The sequence below is a fragment of the Thermobia domestica genome, chromosome 3 (genome assembly GCF_964235325.1).
Source record: "Thermobia domestica chromosome 3, izTheDome1.hap1.1, whole genome shotgun sequence".
NCBI classification, from domain to species: domain Eukaryota; kingdom Metazoa; phylum Arthropoda; class Insecta; order Zygentoma; family Lepismatidae; genus Thermobia; species Thermobia domestica.
In genome coordinates this window covers 273,406,112-273,426,468 of record NC_137456.1, presented here as the reverse complement: position 1 = coordinate 273,426,468, position 20,357 = coordinate 273,406,112, and the positions used below count along the sequence as shown (strand labels likewise).

Below are 20,357 nucleotides of genomic sequence, written 5' to 3'. Positions count from 1 at the left end.
TGTATTAATGCAGACTTTTAAATGTTTCTATATGAAACAATTGTACCAATCTTTAAAAGAAGCTGTTTCGGCTGTAAATTTGGACTCAAGCTTCTGCTTAATATTTTCTTATAAGAAATCGAACTCATACAATATCACACAATAGTTAATGAAGTAACTTATTAACTGTACTTCGGTTCATTTTCCTGCTAGATATACTTAGAATTGCATTTTTCTAAAACAGATTTCTATAGTATAATACGAGACAGAAAGTAATAACATTATCTCTCTTTCGTAAAACATTTTCAAAACAAACATGTTTACAAACTACAGACTATTTTCTTTTTTTGGCTCGGTGTTCAGACTGACTACTTATTAATACATTCCCCCTTCCTTTTAACTTGACTATCTATTAAAGATTGATGAACAAATGTGTAGACATTAAAATAATACAGTGAGTCGTTTGTTTCGAGGTAAGTACGAACCAAATTGATTTTACATAATTGGACTGTGGCGTACTCAGTGTTTCGTTAATAAGGGGGTTCAAGATCCGAAGTTCATAAAATTCATATATATATATATAGACAGATAGATAGATAGATAGATAGATAGATACCATGATATGTTGAATGATTATTAGTGCATAATATATTGCATAAGTTGGGAGGTAAAACAACGAGTCCCCTTAATATGCGACTGTAATCCGGCGGGAACATGTCTTCTTGCCTTTACTCGTACAACTCGAACTCTTCTTCAGTATATAGAGTTCGAATTTGTTAGCTGTATAAAATGTATTTTAAAAAAATATCAGGAGGCTTCAGAACTAATTTCATTTTTATCAAGCATTTGTGCTAAATGAAAGAAGTCTTCAAGGAGGGAGCCTGTCACTGTTACAACAATAAGCTAACAACGTAGTAAGAGTATAGTGTGTGATCCTGTGCAGGCACGCGTGCAAGAAATTTAGAAAAGTTTAAAATTTCTGGGGATTCAAAATTAAATATAATGTTTAATTACATTAAAATTTGTAACGTAAGCATAACTTTACAGTTAAGACAAGAATTTTGGGGGAAGTTACATCCTCAGGACCCACTCCTGCATACATCCCTTATCCTTTGCATACCATGTAGAAAAGTTACAAGAGAAAGGTTTCAAGGAAATGTGAATAAAATCTATAACGTTATAATTAATTTAGAACAGACTGAGGCAGAGACAAAATATAAAGTAGACGGTAGTCATAGTAGGATAAAACAAATGACGGGCTTCCAGCAGTCCTAGTGGAATAAAATAAAATGTAATTAATTAAGCTGTTATTTATACTTCTACCATGCACATAGTATATTCTAAATTTATTGCATTATGATTTTTGAATAATCCTGCCAATTTTATCTGCAATAACGCTAGATAGAGAAACACTAAGAAGGGAAAGGGGAGTCTCCAGTCCGGCAAGTGCGCTAAATATGGTGTACCATTGACTACTGCTCACGTTCATTCTCATGTGAATAAGAGCTATAGGACCATACAATTAATTATTTAATAAAATGACCATAATAGGCGTAAGGGAAACATTTTTTCCCATCTCAAGATACAATTCATGAAATAGTTTTTATACAGTCTGTAATTCAAAGTTTTTGCCGCGTGTAAGTATTAAATGTTATATACAGAAAACACTACGAAAACATTATAGGCAATGTATTATTATTTATTCATATTCCCTCCTGTCGCATTAGTTCCTATTTACACTGAAAGTAAGAAAAGAGATTAGAAAGTATCTTATGGAGTTGAATATCCAAATGTTAGTGTCATGCATGATCCTGAGAACTAGCATAAATATAGATATACCTGAATTTCTCAGATTTGTTCTCCAATTATGAAAAATCATCATTTCCTGGAGTATCTTCTTCGCTTTTATAACCAATCTGTTTAGATGAGTGATCACTTGACTTTTCATCCCTACGACTAAAGTCTCTAACTATTCTATCAAGAAAACCTACTTTACTGTGAAATGGTTCCATATAAAAATAAACTACGAATTCATGAATAACTATTTAAGTATATGGTACTTAAACTTAGTAAAATTGCTATAACATCATTTCTGTTGCCAAGTAAAGTGATTCCAAACTGAAGGTAAAAAAAATTGCTTAAAAAAGAAACTTTAATGCAATTATATTCAACGGTATATTTTTTACTGATTTTTTACATTTCAAAATTTTAATGAACATGTTAAGAGATTATTTTTATTTTCCATTCCATTAATATTACTATGACAGAGTTTGTATGTGCAATGTTCTACAGGTTTGTTTATAGTTATTGTATAATGTTAAGCAAAGTAATTCTCATAGTATCGAAGGCAAATTATGTAGCTCCAAAATTGTTTAAGCTGTAGATTCGAGGTATGAGGACAATATAGTGAAGAATGTGGCGTGACGAGCTTTCTATATTTAGTAGTGCAATTTAAACTTTTATTTAAATTTCATTTTTGTTTATCGTATATAGGAATTTAAATTGCACTATTAAATAAAAAAAATGAATTTCCCCACAGAAAATTAAACGAGAATCTATTGTATCAAATATATGAGATCCAATGTCTGTGTTAGAAAAGCGCTTCATTCCTGCTATATTTTTCGAAGTGAAAAGAACTCAAAATTAAAGGTATACCTATAGACAACGGTCATTTGTTGATATAGTTTAAAAATTGTAATTTAAGTGCACTGTAATTACATGCTGCGTCTGAAAGCGTAAAACGATATTTTCAGTGTTCATTTTCCCCAAAAGAGTAATCTGATCAATTGAAAATAATTATTTTCTTTGTGCATTTGATTTGGGAGCTTGGAAAATTAAGTATTTTAATATTCCATTGGAATATTTATTGTGTTACTTTCAACACTAAAGGTCTAGTTTATGAACTCTATTGTTTCCTACTACGCGGTTAGCGTATGCGCCTTTGGCGTGGGAGACCCTGGTTCGATTCTCTGTGGGAGCTAATATATTTCGGATTCCAAGTTAATCAGTAGGACCCGTGTCACATAGCCTCGCAATAGTTCGGCACATGACGCAGAAATGCGTGCAAAAGGAGAGTATTTCGTAATCGATAAAACCACTAGAAAGGAATGCATTAAGAAACGGAAGTTTGGCATTGTTTTCTTTTTTCATCTGTTTTACTCCATGCATAAAACTAAAGATGAATCAACACTCTATGACAGTTTTCATTCTAAACAGCAAAGACGAATACAACACAATAGTAGAAAAAGTCATCAAATCAAACACGGCTTGTGAAATATAATCATTATTCATGTAATCTTTGTCTTAATTAAGGAAAAGGAAAACATTCATAAGGTGATTTCACAATGCACTGGAAGTTTGTTTCCAACTAGGGAAAAGAGTATTATAAACGGCGAATAAGGAGGATGAAAAAGTCAGTAAAATTGAAGCAGTTGCATTAGCAAGATGACTTTTTCCACATATGCGTACATGGAAAGGTATATTCGTTTACCCAAATGTTATTTTATTTCATATTTTTGACAACAAAAAAGAGGTTGTTATGAAGATCGTTGTTGTTGTTTGGAAAGTAGACAAATAGCAAGTGTTGAGTCGTACGAGAAAATACAAATACATTTGTTATTGATCTTGTACGCTCCTTATCACGATACCCAAAACATTATCAAGAGTACATAGTATGTCAGAAGGATAACGGAACTTATTAAATTAAACATAGCAAGTTAGGTATTTTACGAACTGTACTTCCCTTTATTGAAAAATACATCCCTTCCGCATCAATATACCGGTGGACACGTTCAGTCAATTCTAGCAGAGACTGTTTAATGTCCTTTTTCAAAATCGCCTTAATAACCGTCGTTACGAAAAACTTGACGTGTGTAACAGTCACAAAATGTTCCTTTCATGGCCAATTTTAATTTCGGGGATGGAAAATTGTCACACGGTGTTAAATCAGGTTAATACAGAGGATGTGGAAGCACACCGATTAGGCTTTTAGTCAAAAAGTTACGAACTGCGACGGTTGTGAGACATTATGCATTGTCGTGCAATAAAGACAAATGTATGCTGGTTGATACTCGGGATTTTACGCGAACGATTGCTTCCACAAACGTTCCATAACATCCAGATAATATTCACCATTAACAGTTTGACCTTGTGGAATTCCTGAAGTCGTATAATACTTTTGGAATCGTAAAAACAAATTATATTTGTTATCTCATGTGACTTTTAAAAAAGCAATTTTCCGCTTTCGGAAAACTTGGGAACTCCCACGTACTATTTTGGCGTTTCGTTTGCGGGTTGTACTTGAAGCATCAAGTCTCATCACCAGTTACAATCGATTCCAAGAATGTTTTGTTTCGTCTAGCTGTTTTAATCAGGTATTTGCAATGTTAAACTCGAGCAAGTTTTTGGTCGTCAGTTAACCTGTGCAAAACAAACCAAGCAAAAATTTTCCGTTTCTTTAAATCGTTTGTCAAAATTTCGTGAATTATGTCTTTCGTCGTATTTAATTCCTCTGCTAACAATCTCATAGTCGAATTCGCATCGTGGGCGATCATTTCATACACTTGTTCCACCAACTCATTGCGATTTTTGTTTTTTGGTCTGCCTGACTTTGAGTTGTCTCAAAAGGACTCACCACCGCCCCGGAATCGCGTATACTATTGGAACCCACGTATGCGAGATAAGCACTCATCACCATACATTTGTTTCATCATTTCCAATGTTTGTGTAAATGTCTTACCTAGCTTGAAACAGAATTTAAAATTGGCTCAACTAGGTTAAAACAGAATTTAAAATTGGCTCTTTGCTCCATCGTGTTTTTGTGACAAAGTGATGCCAGATACAATCATTTTCCCTTATATAACTTGACACTCTTTTAATCGATTCTCATGACTGTGATCTCGTTTTGTTGAGCAGATATCGAGCTTTCCGATGATATGTTGCTTCAATACATGGAGCTAATAGTTATCTATAAAAAAAAGCTCCGTTACCTTTCCGACATATTGTGTATAAGTCGCAGAACTGGGCACAGCTAAACCTCTACTTCCACAAATCTGCATAAAGGAAACGAATTTTTACCAGATTTTTCCTTAAACAATAACATACACTGTATATAAACGAAGATAATTATCTGAAGGTTCCTACCAAACGGTAGATTAAGAATAGTCCCACTTAACAAAAACAATCATGAAAAGTCTAAAACTATTAATTAAAAGAAAATCAAAACAGACTGTACGGTTCAAGAGATTTCGTGAAATCAAGAAAGGAAAACGTAATATGACTAAGCATATACTGTGTTGTAACTATCTTGCATAGACACTATATACTAACGTATTTCTTGATATTGATTGTAATGGAATCTCCGAAAAATTATTCAGTTTTGCTTCAACAATCTGCACTTAGCAATGACACTCTCTTCCAAATGTTAAAAAGACAATAAGTCGTCCATCATGTGCCCTTAACGTACTACATTAGAACATAATATTTTGGCTAAATTGAAACTTCTCTCTTGTCTATAAGCTAGAAACGTGAATACAAAAAGTGTAAGATTACTTTCATAGAACAGGAGGTAAAAAAACTTACCTCTATGTTTTATAATCATCTCTTGCCCATTGTCAAATGCAATTTACAAAATGATATTTACATAAACTTCAATGGGCATAATCATTTTATATCGTCGAAAGCAAAAAGTGGAAAATGCACTTTCTTATACCAATATACTCCCTGGACATAAGAAAAGAATCACTATGAAACAAGCACACAGGTTCTAGGGATGATGATTAATATTTATGCGTCACACTGCATTTGTGCTAAATGTGTAGCTAAGTGTTTTATTTCTTTTCTGACTTCTTTGTGAGGTACTATCCTAGTATGTAGTTGACATTTTTTATAGGAATGTTAAAGCATCTTCAGCCACAACGAATGGTTGTTGAATCTTGAGTATAAAAGGGGATTTTAATCTTATTTTATAATATAGAGAACTACCCACTTCTTTGTTACTCTACAAAATTGACTAATTTCTCCTTTCTACAAATCAAAATATAAACGGATATAAGTACAAACCGAAACGCGATGGATCCTCACGGATTTACTTTGTGCGAGAAGGGATTTTCAACATTTTACTTCGAATGTGTAAAATAGAACAATGATGATTAAAGATACTTTATGTAGAAACACGGCTTTGAATGTAGTACACAATTTATTTAAACCCAATTGTCCAATAAAACTCACTGGGTTAGCATAAAAAAAATTGAGTTTCTCACAACAATGGAATGTTACAAATAAAAACGTACCTCAATTCCAGATCATCATCCTCTGGTCTTCGATATTCACTTCCTTGAATGTCCTCTTCCTTCTTATTTCTGCGAAGACTAGATACAGGACTGCTTGATTCTTCAGCACTAGGAGTATAGTGAACGAGTTCTTTATCTACAAATTTCAAGTTACTGCGAAGTGATGCGCTATTTCTAACCAAATTAGATATCGATAAAGGCTTTACTAAACATATGGCTCTTGAAGTTAGTTTGAAATCTGATTCCGCATAATTTTTATTATATTCTGAAGTAGCTTTAAATTTGGGCTCCAAAGAATATCTAACCATGGAAAGTCTAATGTCATTATATCCGGAACTTCTGTTTTCTCCTGAACCAGACTGTTGAACGTTCTTTTCTTTCTTGTCCCTAATAAGTCTCGAAAAATGATTACTTGAATCTTCAGCCCTACCACAGGAATCACTCAATTCTGAATCCGCGAACTTTATTATATTGTGAAATGGTTCGTATTTTGTAGACAAATTAGGTATTGATAAACGTTTGACTAAACATATGGCTCTCGAAGCTAGCTTCCAATCCGATACTATATCATTTTTATTATGTTCTGAAGCGGTTTCGAATTTAGGCACCGCAGAAACTAGAATATTATTACATCCATCCGTTGCACTTTCGGTTGATTCTTTACATTTCAAGAAGTTCACAGAACATTTTGAAATATGATTATGTTTCAGCTGATAATCATTACTACGATATAATTCGTAATCACAATTTTCAGTCGTTTCACTGTCTATTTTCGTTTTAACTGTAGTCAATGGAATGTTCATTCTACCAGAAGCCACTTATTTAACGCAAAAACTATTTTGTAGGTTGTTGATTTGTAAAAGCTCTCACCGTTGCAGCAAAGTGAAAACTTCTGAAATGTGATTAAAAATATTATTACTACATAACACACATGTATCTATTAATATATAAAATAACACAAACACACTTTTGAGGTGAGTGTAGCAATCTGGTAAGTACTGGTCATAAACTTAAATTCATGTCAGTTTCTTTTTAAGTGAGCTAGTGGAATTCTGCCATACAACCAAACCAGATTTTCTGTGTCCTTCTGTCTCACTGTCTGTTCGTTAATATATCCCATAAATTTATCCGATTTTCATGAAACAACAAATATATATATAATAATAAATATGATAAAAATAATAATGTAATTAAATTAAATTTTATTATTAGGCAGGAAATAGCATTCACAACTCATATGTTATATATATATATATATATATATATATATATATATATATACAAAGACAGAGAGGGAAAGAGATAAAGCGGGACATCTAAAATTTGCTTTGAAAATAGGTAGGTACTAGAAGATATCTGATGCGATGTTTTCACAGACGTGAAATACATAAAAATGCTGATATTTCTACTCTATTAAAATAAACTACAAACTAGTCGAATGAAGTTTAGTAGGCTACAACTTCATGCATTTAGATGGAACAATGTCTTGGAATGTCGTATTGAAATTTTCAACATTATATGTATTCCATTTTCTCATTATTGATCGACTGCAATCCCACACAACGCGGTTATCTAGGAACGTTGCAGAATCTCTCTCTCTCTCTCTCGCTCTATATATATATATATATATATATATATATATATATATATATATATATATATATATATATATATATATATATATATATACAGAGTTAGCCTAAAAGAAATAGACAAGTTGTACTATGTATAAAATGTTATGTATTTTTTGAACAAAAAGATTCTATCTATGGTACATAAGTACATACTTGAAGATTGCGGCTGGCAGTTTTCGTTTTGTTTCAGTGATGGGTGTGTGACGTAAGCAGCCTTGCTCTCAAAGTTGACCTTGAAATGGCTTTAAGGAATATGTCGAGTCAAATAGAAAAGCGTTCTGTGTTCTGGAATATGGCAAGAAAAATTGAGTTACTGTAGTGCAACGTCATTTTAGGACAAAGTATGGGAAACAACTACCGCACGGCAGTACATTTATGACTGGGTGCATAAATTTGAAGAAACAGGTTGTCTCTGTAAGAAGAAATGCACGGGAAGACCTCCAGTGTCAAGGAAAGAGCTGAGCGCGTTCGTGCGAGCTATGATCGCAGCCCGAGGAAATAAACGACACTTGCAGCAGTGAACTTGATATCCCTCAAAAGACTGTCTGGAACATTCTACGTAAACGTCTCAAATTGTATCTATATCGATTGCAATTACTGCAAAGTTTGAGTGAAAGTGACAAATAACTATGTTTAGAGTTTTGTGTGTTCATACAAAATATTTGTGAAGAAAACTATGACTTCCTTCAGCTGCTTACATTTGAGGACGAATCAACCTTTGACATTAGTGGTGTCGTAAACAAACATAACATGCGCATATGAGGAAGTGAAAACACTCACAAGATTGTGGAACAGATTAGGGACTCCCCGAAGGGTAATGTGTTTTGTGCTGTATCACCCAGAAAGGTGTATGGACCGTTCTTTTTCCAAGAAGAAATCATTACTAGAAGATGTACATGTACCTGAACACGTTGCAACTTTGGTTGATGCCACAACTTGAAGAAGGTAGTGACAGTTTCATATTTGTGAAGGATGCAGCCCCATCACACTGGCATTCCGATGTAAAGGGTTACCTTGACGAAGTTCTTTCTAGGCAGTAGGTTAGCCGTTCAACAGATGAGAACATGGCTATGACTTAATGGCCACCACGAAGTCCAGACCTCATACCGTATGATTACTTTCTGTGGGGCTTCATAAGAGATAAAGTGTATGTTCCCCCCTATCCTCAGAGTCTGAGGCAACTGAAAGGACGAATCAGAGATTCTGTTGCATTGGTTGACAGTCAGACCTTCATGCACGTTTGGGAAGAATTGGACTACAGACTAGATGTTTCCCGTGAAACCAAAGGATGTTTCTGTGTAGCTGTACCACAAAAACTTCCAAATGTACCCTAAAAGTTGTATAAGTTATGTCACCATGTCATTAAAACTTTACATTTGGTGGACTACTAAATTTGTCTATTTCTTTTAGGCTAACACCATATATATATATATATATATATATATATATATATATATATCAAAGAACAATGAGACTTACACAAAGATGCCAGTTGGGGTATATGGCAGGTTACTAGTACGTTTAAAAAGAAACTTTATGAAGCGAAGTATATGAACAGTACTTTAGTTGATTTTCTTTTCTGTGGACATTAAAAAACGTATAAAACGCAATACTTTCACACTTTAATCTCCTGTAAGTGTAGTACTACATAACAAACTTTGCTCACATGTAGAGCTTACAAGAAAAATTATGAATACATTAACATGCTCAGAATTGATTTGGTGTGAGGGGAAAAGAAAACGGTGATATTGAAAACTAACACATCTAAAACATAATAATTTTCTGTTAATATTCCTCTTGTCGACGATTGAGAAACCCCAGGCACCAGATAACAATAGCAACTGAAAATACGTGTCTGGAGTCTAGACACTTTAAATCTAAAATATGTAAGCTCATATATCAAATTATTTTTATATTATGATGTCTAGCTCTGACAACTGGAGTCTGAGTAAAAAGAAAAGTTTTTGAGCACTGTTCTTGCTCATGATATTCTTTCGATAGGCTAACCATCTGTATTAACCAGCCTTTGTTTACTATAACTTTCTCCGCAGTGATCACGAAAGCATTTTTCTTGAGGAAATATTGTAAAGCAGAAAAGATGCTATATAATAGGAGTTGTTTTAATATGAAGATATGAATAGTTGTAATAGTGTGATCAAATGCTAATTGTACAGTAGATGATAATAACAATGTAAAGGATGAAGCAAAACACAAGTTTTCTAAGCCATTAAGAGCTTTTTGGGGCAGAAAGGACTATATTTGTAGCAGTGATAAAATTGCATGGAGATACACTAACTTTGTAATATCTATGCCAACAAGTTGTCAATTTCTACAACTAAGAGTGGGAAAGATGTATAGGCGAAAACAGAACTTGAATTTTCAAGACATTAAAAGCCAAATTTGGAAAATAAAGCTGTATTTTTAACAATAATACGAAGACTTCAATGTTCTCGATCTGCGCGCGATTTATTTTTAATTTCAATTGATGTAGTAACTCGACTCCTAATTTTTGTGGTCTTATTATAATCCTGCTGATATGTATTAAAATATTTTAAAAAGCAGAACATTACAAATAACTTTTAGTGTAGAAGGACTGGTTTTATAAACAGCTTATTTTAATATACAATAAGTATTTTACTAATTTTGTCATCTTCTTTCGCTATTCCACTACATTAATTTGCAGTCTACAGTAAGAGGCTGCAAATAAAAGCACTCACTGAAGCTGTGAATACGGCTCAGAAAGAGGAACAGATATGTGAAGTCTAAAGGCAGTTTCTTTTCGCTGCCGTGGCGTAAGCAGCACATTTTTGTATATCATATTTCATTTTATTTCGACTTTATAATCATACAGATTTTACGAATTTGTGCGTCTGAATAAAACTTGAAAATGAAAATGAAATGAAATCTTTGAGTTTTAGGTCCCATGGTTATGCCGGTTAGGCTAAAGGAGACGGTGAAGATGAGAAATGAATGAAAATGAAATGAAATCATTAAGTTTTATGTTTCACGGTTATGCCGATTAGGCTAAAGGAGATGGTGATAATGAGAGATGAGTGAAATGAAGAAAGTGGGAGGAAACAGGAGAACCCCCAGAAAACCCACGAGCACGGTGTTTGTCCACCACAAAGTTCACTTGGCGGGGGCTGGGATCGAACCCGGGACCCCAAGCACCAGAGGTGAACGCTCTACCACTGAGCCACCGCGCCCCCCTGAGAAATGAATGAAATGGTGGAATGAAGAAAGTGGGAGGAAACGGGAGAACCCCGAGAAAACCCACGCACACAGTGTGTTTCCACCACGAAGTTCACTTGGCGGGGGATGGGATCGAACCCGGAACCCCAAGCACCAGAGGTGAACGCTCTACTACTGAGCCACCGCGGCCCCAGTGAATAAGACTTGTCAAGATATAAAGATACATATATCCGCCATACATATATATGGTGGTGACATAAATCTGATTACTTTAAAATACCAAGCTCCGATACAAAAGAAACACAAAAATGGATATTTTTTTTTATATATCAGAAACAAAGTTCATTTACACATCTAGGAATTCATTTGCGGAATAACTGCAAGATAGCTTTTCAGTAAACTCTTGTATTCTCCGCTGTGTTCCGTCATTCAAAAATATTGGGTAAGTTTATTATAAAATATGGTACCCATAAATGTTGTATTACTTTACGCGATGCTGTTTCCTGGGATTTTATCCTTACGCCCGGTATCGTATTTATGGCTTGGTGGTGTGTTAGTAATGTTGTTTTAACAAAAAGCAACATGCGAAATATGTATAGAGAAAGTAGGGGCAATGTTTCAAATTCAGCTAATATTGGACCACACAAGTCATTTATTTTGGCCCCTGTTGTGCTTCTTAACTTTTTTATTTTTTTAAAAAACGAACAACATGCCACTTTCTTGGGAACTTCCCATAAGACTATGCTATATGTTAGTAAAACTGAAAAAGTCCAAAATAAATGTTACGGAGTGATCTAAATTTAAAACCTGTTTGATAGTTTCCTTTTTAGAACATTTTATTGACGTTTTGGGCCAATGAAAATATGTTTCCTAAATAAAGACTGAAATTTACACAAAATCTCAGAAATTTAGTTGAGTTTGAATATTTTATTTGGTTATTTAACAGTATATCGATATCTACGCAATGCTTATTTTGAACTGATTGAAATTTAGGGCTGTATATTTGTCTATGTTTAATTTTAGTTTGTTTTGGGTAAACGAGTTTTCTAAACTACTGGCTGTATCGTCAATTTTATTGTAGATAATATCATAGCTTGTGTCAGTTAGTTAGACTTGTGACAAGAGCGTACATAGTTGTATTTGCTAGCGTTGCGCCACTTGGTAAATCATTTACCTATAACAGAAATAATATGGGTCCTAATATTGATCCTTGCGGAACACCAGTAGAAATGCTTTTAAATTTATATTGAAAATTAGCTGATTCTGAGACAAATGATATTTCCATAGCTTGGGCATGAATTTTCAAATAAGATTTAATTCATGAGTTGACAAGTCCTCTTAAACCGTAACTATTAAGTTTATGTATAAGAATGTTACGACGGATAGAATCGAAAGCATTGTATAAATACCAAAACATTCCCACGAATTTTCCGCTTTTGCCCAGGTCTTCCATGATCCTATTCCTGTAATTATAAATAGCAATTTCAGTTTGTTTGTGTTTTTGAAAACCAAACTGTGTGGGTGAAATTACATGTTTAGATAACAAAAAATATATAACGGTTTGACCTTGGAGTATTCAGTACTTCTCTTGTTCAGATGGGGCGTAATAACAAGGTACCGATTGGCGTATTACAGATGTTCGGGTGGGATACATCATTAGGAATGTGCATGTTATGAATAGCTCTGTAATAATGATTCAAGACGTTTACAAAATGTGCTGCATTTATAAATTTGTTTCCAGTAACGTTTAATTCAGTAATTTCATTTTTCGTTTTGGTGCTTTTTTAACTATGTGTTTACTACCTTCCACACAGTTGCGGGTATGCTTTCACTATTGTCTCTATAGTTTGAGCAATATGATTTCTTGGCAAATTTAAGCAGCTTTCTATAAATGCTTTTGTAGTGATATAGTATTCTTGCATTACTTGAGACAAATTTCCTTGTTTATACGTTATATTTAGAGATTTTAGTGTCTTACGTGAAGTCTTAGTACCGTTTGTTACCCAAGTTTTTTTTAATATTATATGTAGAAGTAGATATACATTATTTTGGAAACGCTTCGTTGAAATAAATTACGAAGATATTGTAAAAACTATCCCATGCATCATTCAAGTTATTAGCCGTGAATGCCTGCTCTCAGGTTTCGTGAAGTAAAGGAGAATACAGATGTTGTACGCTGGAGTCATTAAAATACCTTTTCGCTACTAATCTATTACCGGGTTTATGCATTATTCCATTAATAATCTCATCTTTTAATAATACTGTAAAATTCTACGCCTTATGGACTGAAAACGCATTATGGTCACTCAGCTCATCTGGATTCAACCAGTCTTCAGTTAAACATAATAAATTTACATTACGCGGCATGTCACTTATTACTTCCACTTATTAACACATTTCTTTTATCAATTATGAGCTCTTGTACGTTCTGATGGTATATCACTAACTCACTCGGGTTTTGATTTACCATTTAAAAAAATCGTCTTTAAAAATATTTGGTTTTTTACACCTTCTCGATTTTCTAGTTCCCAAATTTAATTAATCGTTTTGACTTAAAACAATTTTTAATTTCATTCTCCAAATCTGGCGCCTGTTGATTTTCCACAGCATTCGCTTCAATACTCGAGACCTTACCAGAAACAATGGCACTCTATGGAAATTTTCCATTATTGTCACTAATTCCTAAGTCGGTGATTTTCAGATGTTCCTTCGTTGAAGCTGTTTATATTTCTTCCTCTAAATTTTTGCCTCTAAGGCTTTTAACAGGGAACCATTCCGAATTCTATTTTAGTTATCACTGTCATGGTTCTTATTGTTGTTTACCACACACATATTGTTACTACTCCGAAAAGTCAGTTTAGTTGATCTCTTTCAGAAATATTTATACTAAACAGTAAAGCTATAGGAGCATTCATGGGCTCTAGTATTATTAGATCAGCTAGTTCGTCGGCCAGGAATTTTTTACAGGTACTATTTAGATGCTAACTATGTCTTGTATGATAGTGTCTTGGGTATCTGCTAATATCGAAAAATTTGAGAGTTCAAAATCGCTTAAAAATATTCTGAATTTTAGTGTTTGGTGCATGTACCTCACTGCTCAGTATGGGAGATTCAGCGAGATCGTGACGATGCTGCAGCATAGTAACTACTACATTTGTACTGTCCGGGTTTGAATAAACCGAGCTTTTTGTAAAAAAAAAAAAAAAAAAAAAAAAAAAAAAAAAAAAAACTCGCCTTATATTTTTTTTCGAAATATTTCAATGTTTTTGGGGTAAAAGTGTTAAAATGTTATTTATATTTAAAGATTGTGATTGCAACAATTGCATTTGTTGCACAACATGCAAAAACTTTCCACTCAATGCTGTTTGAGAAAAAAAAAATATCCGCAATTTTTAAATTTTTAATTGAATTGCCGAGAAAATCTATATAGCAAATTTAGAATGTCTCATGCTTATACTCATAAAATTTAAACATAAAAGACAAAAAATTTGCGTCCTTTAATGTGTGTGTGGTACAGGCAGAAAAACGAACAAATGTAAATCGAGTCATCCCAGGAGCCTCAGTGACTTTCGCCAAATATGAATACCAAATATATTAATTTAAACAAAGATATAATTCATGTTTTATAAAATAAATGTTTCAAGATGTCTTATATGAAACAAGTATTTTCCAGTGTAAAATAAATGGTTCTATTGTTGAAGATCACATCGGATACATTGTGCGATCAATTACGGGAATTTTCTGTGCAGTTACTGCAAGACTGCTTTTCCCAAAATGCACCTTTCTTTACTGTACATCGAAACTTCCACTAGTACGGAAGATGGAATACAGCACTTGAAATAGTAGCGATACGTAGTATTCGAAACTCCGAGCATAAAGCATTTTAAATTTGACCAGAATTTTTTACGCTATTCCTGGTGTTTTTTGATGAATAGCAACAAATGACTCTACTAAACTGTTGTTGTTGGAAAACCAAATTTTACTGAAAAATAATTGTGTTACCATCACAGATAAATAATACTAACAGTTTTACTAATGTATTTACCTATTAACTGGTAGTACCCGTATCTATGGACTTAAACCCGTCAAACGTATAAAGGACAACGTCTATAGGCTTCGCCGAATCAGCAAGCACACTATTCATAGAAAGTATTTTCTAAAATATAAAATTGCATACTTAGTTCAAAAGGCTATAAGAATAATCCTTTCATTAATTTGTTTAAATATCTCAAGCTAAGGTATCTTCTTCTTCTTATTATTATTATTATTATTAGTTCCGTACATTTAGAAATTTTGTAAAGGTGTCATCTTGAATGTTGTTCTATACCTTAACATGCAAGCATCTAATTCGCCCAAGGAAGGTAAAAAATGTTATAAAAATCACATTCAATGTGATCACCTTAGTTGTATCAATAATATACTAACAAAAAGCTGAAAAGGCCTGGTGGGTTTTAAGATGTGCTTTTTCAGGTGTCCAACCCGCAGGTTTTTTTTCAGATAGGTTTACTTGGACAAACCCTGGTCTGTGTGAGTGTCAGTAAGGTGGTTCCTAGTGTGCTCAAGTTCCTATTATGATAATAGTGTCTTTGTCACACATGTGTTTCCGTTACTAAAGCTTTTTTTTTTTTTTTTTTTGTTCTTTCTGATGCTGGCACCAGGCATCACAATACCAAATATATTTTTTAAATCTTGCTTTGTTTGATTCCTTCTGATTTCCACGATGCAGGCTGTTTGCCACTATTAAAATTTTGTTGTCAGTCCTGATATTAATTGTAGATTTTATCTTAACAAGTTAAATCACATTCTGTGGATTCACATTGAAATTAATGTTTTTCCATTCCATTTGTTAATAATGGGAGATACCAATTGAAAATTTAAATGCCCTGATTCTAGGAGGACGATTACTTTTTGTGCTCATAGGATCTGTCGTCATTTTTACATGACACCACTCATTCCCATGAGGGGTACTACTAGATTTTCCCATTCCCAGTATGTTTTACCACTCTGACTAATTACATCCAATATGCCTTGTACTGAAGTAGTGCATGCCGCTTTATGGTTTGTTTTGATTTGATAGTTACACTTATTATCAAGTGCATTTTGAGTAACGGCAAAAAATAAAAAAGTAAATAAATAAATAAAATAAAATAAAATAACACCCATTCAGAAAATTAATCCAATAGTATGTGTTCGTGATACGATCCACTTCAACTACGCATCAATAAAAAATCGGTGCAAGTATAGTTTCCGCGCACCACAGTTTGGAAAATTCAATACTTTGCATGAAAAGACACATTTATAACGAAAACATTTCTGCAAACGAAAGCATTAAACACAAACTAATCAGTTGTATTTTAGGTTTATAAGTGCAGGATTAATAGAGTAATATCATTACAACAGATAATTAAGCGAGTGCATATGAAAGATCACTTAATTAGACGTTACTATCCACCGACAAAATATTTCTGCACAGTGCACAGACCCCATATTTTATGGTCACAAGTGGAGTGTTACTAGTATGAAATGGCAATTGGTATTGAAACTTGTATCATTGCCTAAGCCCACATCATTTGAACTACCCTCGCTTGCGCGCATATCCACGATCGTTGACTTGCCCGCTCCCTTCGGACGTACTTCCACGCTCCCACAAGTTTCGCCCTGCCTTGATTGAGATATAGCATTCATGCTTTTTAGTCACTATCTAGCACAGGTCAATTTGTTGTTTGCATTGTAATTTGGCTAAACTCCCGAAGGCCCAGGATAAAGCCCACACGAATATCTTTTCAACGTTGTATTAGATCTTACCTCTTCTTACTTTCGTAAATCTTACTTACAATTACCCTTGTTTCATTTCTGGCCTTTATTATTCACTATTAATCACAAATATTTCTTATGTTCAGCTTGTTTCCTACATCCGTATGCATCAGGGTAGTATTACTACGGATAATTAGTACCTTGGAACTGTTAAGTCTTGCGAACTACATATTACTTTGTACAGTCCGCAGCAAAAAAATGCAACATGAGCATGTAAGTTTATAGTGAAACAACGAAGTCTTTTGCTCCAAAATAAGTGTGCAGGGGAGGATGCCGAGGTTTCCCCTGGCATGATTCGTGCCACTTAGACGTTATGTTGATTCCCTGTTCTGTTAGGCGTAGATTCACAATAAACTTACATCCTCATGTTGCAGGTTTTTTTTTACTGTGGACTGTACAGTCCGCGGCTTAGAAATTGATAGAAAAATTCTAAGTCCAAATTAATAATAAACTCTTGCCCCGTTTTCTTATGCAATCCAGAAATAGATGTCTCGATCCATTAGTTATTTCTTGTCTTCAATCCAACTCCCTGCCTCCTCCACCTCTCCTTGTCTAAAGCAGCGTGTGCGGAGTAATACACTCTTTCCCCTCAGACAAAAAAAAATCAGGAATCAAAATTACAATGTTATAGCTCGAAAACAGTCTTTTTCATTCGTTTGTTCTGAAAAATTTTTAAGAGCCTATTTTAAAAAAAAGGTCACACAATCTTCCCATGGCTTCATTAATACCTTTAGTTTCATTCTTTCCCTTCTTTAAAGACTGCAAGCTAGTAAGATGCTCCCTAAGAAATCTATGGAAATTGCCAATAACGGCAGTAAGTTTTGTGCTTCCTTTTGTGCACGCACAAAGCTCGAGAATAACGACTGACAGAAATGAATGTTATTCAATGACCCATTTAATTTATTTTCAGTAATTGCAAGCAAATGTTCCAAGAGCGTCATGTGGGCAGGACAGGAGGGTGTAATTTCTCCTCCCTTGAGCTTCATAAATACATATCGTTTGAGCAAATGTATAGTAATACACTAATAAAAAAGTGAAAAATTTTTCTCGGCGGGGACTCTCCCTCCCCCCTCCAAAATGAAAAATGACACTGCTTTTAGCAACAAACCTATAGAGTTACGATAGCATATTGTTAGAAAGCTTACATTTGGTTCCAAGAGTCGAAGGTTTGATCTCAAGCCATATGAGTTCCTGGGCGACATTAAGAGAGAGAGATTGAAATATGGAGACAGAGAGGAATGAATTATATACACAGATTTAGAACTGCGAAAAAATGATCGGAGAGCATTCGTATTATGACGAAAATTGTGGTTTTGTGATACAGAAGAAGAGAAGGTTTCGAACTGCGAGGATCACATTAGGCAGTTGTCGAAATAAGGTGGAGATCACTTTTGAGAGCATCAGATGATTACGAATGGAGAGAAAGATCTTGAGAACTGAGGAATAAAGAATTTTAAAAATCTGAAGCTTCCGAAACGGGTTTCGAACTGCGAATCATGTAATTATCGACCCATGACTTTATCCACTCTGCTACGGAGAACTCTGTACTCATGCACATACGTTTCCTTTAGCTACGTTGAAAGCTAACTTAATGGAATATTCCAAAAGTTAACTTGGTGGATGTGCCGTTCTGATAGGATATAAATCTCTTTTAACCTAGTTACAATGTGCATAATGAACTTCTCCTTGTTCAGAACACATTTTAAGGCAGTAAAATTTGTTACCACTGTGTTAATTAGGTTACATTTTATAGAACCATCGGATAAAGTAGTGCCAAACCCTGTGCGTCATCGTCTGTTAGGTGAATGGATAATGTAAGTTACTCCTACTTGTATGGTCCGAGCTTCGAATCAAGACCATTCATATTGATTATTTTCTTTGAACTACGCTCATACTGTGCATTCCACAAATTCAATTTCGAAATAATGTATTCACAGCTAGTTCAATTCGAAATTATTTTCAAATATGATATTTGTTATTACATGCGTTTCTTTAACTTGAGATGTTTCAAACTTGATATTAAATCTTACAACCTTAGTGTAACTCATTTCCCTACGGCATATCATCATGAATGTTTGCACAACGACGACAGGCAGGCGTTACTACAAAATTCAGTTCCTACTGTAATGCATGTATATAAATTTAGAAAGTTGAATCAGAAAAGAACGTACAGTGCAATATTGACTCTCGGAGAAATTGAAACGAATTTACTATACGTATAAATTACCATCTCAACAATCTACTCTAGGGGCTAAGACACTGAGACCATTCCAGGGGGGAAAGAGGTTATAAGTAAAAAAAAATAAATAAATAAAAAATAATAGAACACAAAAAATATTGGTGTCAAATTCATAGTTTTCTGGTTCGAAGAGATGAATAGTGGCTACCAGATAGCACTCCTCACTTGTTTGGAGCCTTGCATAAATGGAAAATTAATTTAAAGGTATATTTTACATCCAAGTATGAATGTTTTTTTAAAAAAGCTTGTCCTTCAACATTATGTTTTATAATTATTTTCTACTGTATTTTTTATTTATAATGACATATTTTCTCTATAGGTTGTATTCTATGTTATACGTTTCTTAATTACATTTTACGTCTTATATTTGAAGAGGAGCTTATGACAATTCAGAGCAGCAGGGACATACACAGAACGCAGGCCTTGCCAATCCAGACTTCCTGCCCCACGAAATCACTACTTTTCTGTAAATTATATCTAATTTTAGAGATGATAGACAGTTTAGTAAAACATGCCCTCAAAAAGCCTTGTCTACGCCCCTGCATAGCAGTGAAAATTTTAGAGTGTGAGCAGTTAGTAATGTTTCCCCAGAAGTTATATCTCGGATAATTCCGAGTGTGATATCAGTATCTGTGCATTATCACTTTTCACCCGCAGTGTGTTGAAACGTACTAAAAAGAAACTGTTCTGTATTCTTCACTGGTTCCCCCCATGACCTCATGCCAATAAGGTAAACCTTGCACATATCACATCGAAAATATCACCTTTTATGTCAGAGATCACAAAAACTATCCATTTGATACAAATATAGGTGTTACTGTCTATAAAGCAATTTGTGTTTAAGAATCAAAACACAACTTTCTATCTTTTGTCTATTTTCCATTAAACGTCACACATTACTATATCATTCTACAAACCAGAACAAAACCATACAAAATGACTGAATGTCCTCAAAAATTACAAATGTTACCGGTACACACGACTTCCATCTTTTCTCTAGCTTCTGCAGAACTACTACGTCTCATTACAGTCAAATGTTTTTAAACTTTTCACAATGTTGCCAGATACAAACTCCAAATCCTCCCACCTTTTGATTTATGACAAAAAAATCAAAACAAAATCACACCAAGTATCGTACAGGTATCCTCAACTTTCGATCTTTTCTTGTTGTGACAACACGTTCACCCTTTTCTTCAATTTTACCTAAAG

The 20,357-nt window shown here is 34.0% G+C and overlaps 1 protein-coding gene across 3 annotated transcripts in view; it reads right to left on the bottom strand.

Moving 5' to 3' along the window:
- LOC145681051 (uncharacterized) overlaps nt 1–20,357 on the bottom strand; it is a 97,383-nt gene that overhangs the window by 43,152 nt on the left and 33,874 nt on the right. For all 3 annotated transcript variants that reach the window (XM_081752388.1, XM_081752389.1, XM_081752387.1), the window contains exon 2: nt 6,270–7,161. In XM_081752388.1, the coding sequence (XP_081608514.1) occupies nt 6,270–7,072 (803 nt within the window). In that variant the 5' untranslated portion in view covers nt 7,073–7,161. The remainder of the gene's footprint in view (nt 1–6,269; nt 7,162–20,357) is intronic.